The following is a 1,454-nucleotide window of genomic DNA, read 5'->3' on the forward strand; positions in this document are numbered from 1 at the left end:
CCCTGCTCCTTGGGGCAAGCTTGCCCCTCCCTCAGGCCTCAGGGTGTCCCTCCCTGCTGGCCAGGACCCTGGGCACATGGCCTCCAAACAGCCCCTCTTCGACCCCAAATCCTCCTCCAACCGCACAACTCTCGTCCCTCCTCTCCACGGCCAGCATGCAGCCCCGTCCAAGAGTGATGTGGACTCGAAGCTCCCCTTTCCCGTCCCCTGCAGACCCCCAATCCCCCTCTAGACCTTTCCCATCCAAAGCAGCAGGCCTTCTCGGGCCTCATCTCCATTGACCATGGGCAGCACCCAATAGCCCATCACTCCTCCTGACACCTGGTGGGGGTTCTTCACGCATGTGTTCCGGGCCCGTGTGGCACTTGGGGGTGGGGGTGTCCCTCCCAACCCTCCTCAGACTCCACAGCCACCTCCCCTTCTGCTCTGCCACATCAGAGTGTCCCAGGGCCCCAGGGCTCAGTGCCTGGGCCACAGCTCTGTCTCTAGCTGCCCGAGGACCCCCTTGGTGAGCTCATCCAGGCTCAGGGCTCTCAGGCCTGTATCCAGCTGAGGTTTACCAGTTCTCATCTCCAACCAGGAGCCCAATCCTGAAGCCCACCCTCTGGCTTCCCTGTCTACTGAGGCTCCAGTCACAAATCAGGCAGGTGGCCTGACCCTGCCCACCTCTGGCCCTACCCTGCATTCCTGGCCCTTTACTTTCTCCCAACCAGAACTTGGTGCTTCAGCCAGTAGCTTCTTTTCTGGGTGTCTCACCTCCCCACATCTACAGAGAGCATCACGTGTGCCATCCTGAGGGCTTGTTTGTGGGAGGAATTGTGAGTAATCCAAGAGTTGGTCTCCCTGACTCCCATCACGCCCCTGCTTTTGCCACTGGCTGCATTCTCAAACTCAACGGGCCTGCGGGGGTGGCACGCACCTCCTGACGGTACTTGGTGACGTAGAAATAGAGCTCACTGAGCGCACTCAGGACATTGAAGTCACTTGCGTGGAGACGGGACTGCTCCACCAGATATGCATCCATGTCCTGGTCACTGATGGATGCCATCTTGGTTATGTCCCGGTAGTACCTAATGGGATCCCGAAGAAGTCATGCTGGCAGCTGCTGCAAAAGTCAAAGCCCTTGTCCTGGCTGCCAGGCCAGCCTCTGGGCTTTCTTCCTGAAGCTGGCCCTTCATTAATATGAGCCAGCCTAGGCAGGGCCAGCTTCTACACTCTCACCCAGTAGCCATGTTCTGTGGGTGTCCAGGCCCCCCACCCCCACACACTGGGGCCCACCTCTCCACCCAGCTCTTGTAGTTGGGGATGTCCTTGGCGTAGAGCAGCTTGTTGGAGGGCGAGTCCTTGCCCAGGCGGTGCTCCGACGTGGAGCAGGAGTCCATGAAGGTCTGGGCCACCACTGACAAGCAGGCGTCCGTGATGCTGCTCTTGTGGATGTCAAACACGAACTGAGG

The 1,454-nt window shown here is 59.6% G+C and overlaps 1 protein-coding gene across 1 annotated transcript in view; it reads right to left on the reverse strand.

Moving 5' to 3' along the window:
* Positions 1-6: 6 nt before the first annotated feature.
* LOC104983511 (plexin-A3-like) overlaps positions 7-1,454 on the reverse strand; it is an 8,873-nt gene continuing 7,425 nt past the window's right edge. The window contains 2 exon segments of the mRNA XM_010832940.1: positions 7-1,070; positions 1,279-1,454. The exon segment at positions 1,279-1,454 is cut by the window's right edge and continues 1 nt beyond it. Coding sequence (XP_010831242.1) covers positions 854-1,070; positions 1,279-1,454 — 393 coding nt within the window. The 3' untranslated portion in view covers positions 7-853.

The sequence above is a fragment of the Bison bison genome, unplaced genomic scaffold, assembly GCF_000754665.1.
Source record: "Bison bison bison isolate TAMUID 2011002044 unplaced genomic scaffold, Bison_UMD1.0 scf7180017862955, whole genome shotgun sequence".
NCBI classification, from domain to species: domain Eukaryota; kingdom Metazoa; phylum Chordata; class Mammalia; order Artiodactyla; family Bovidae; genus Bison; species Bison bison.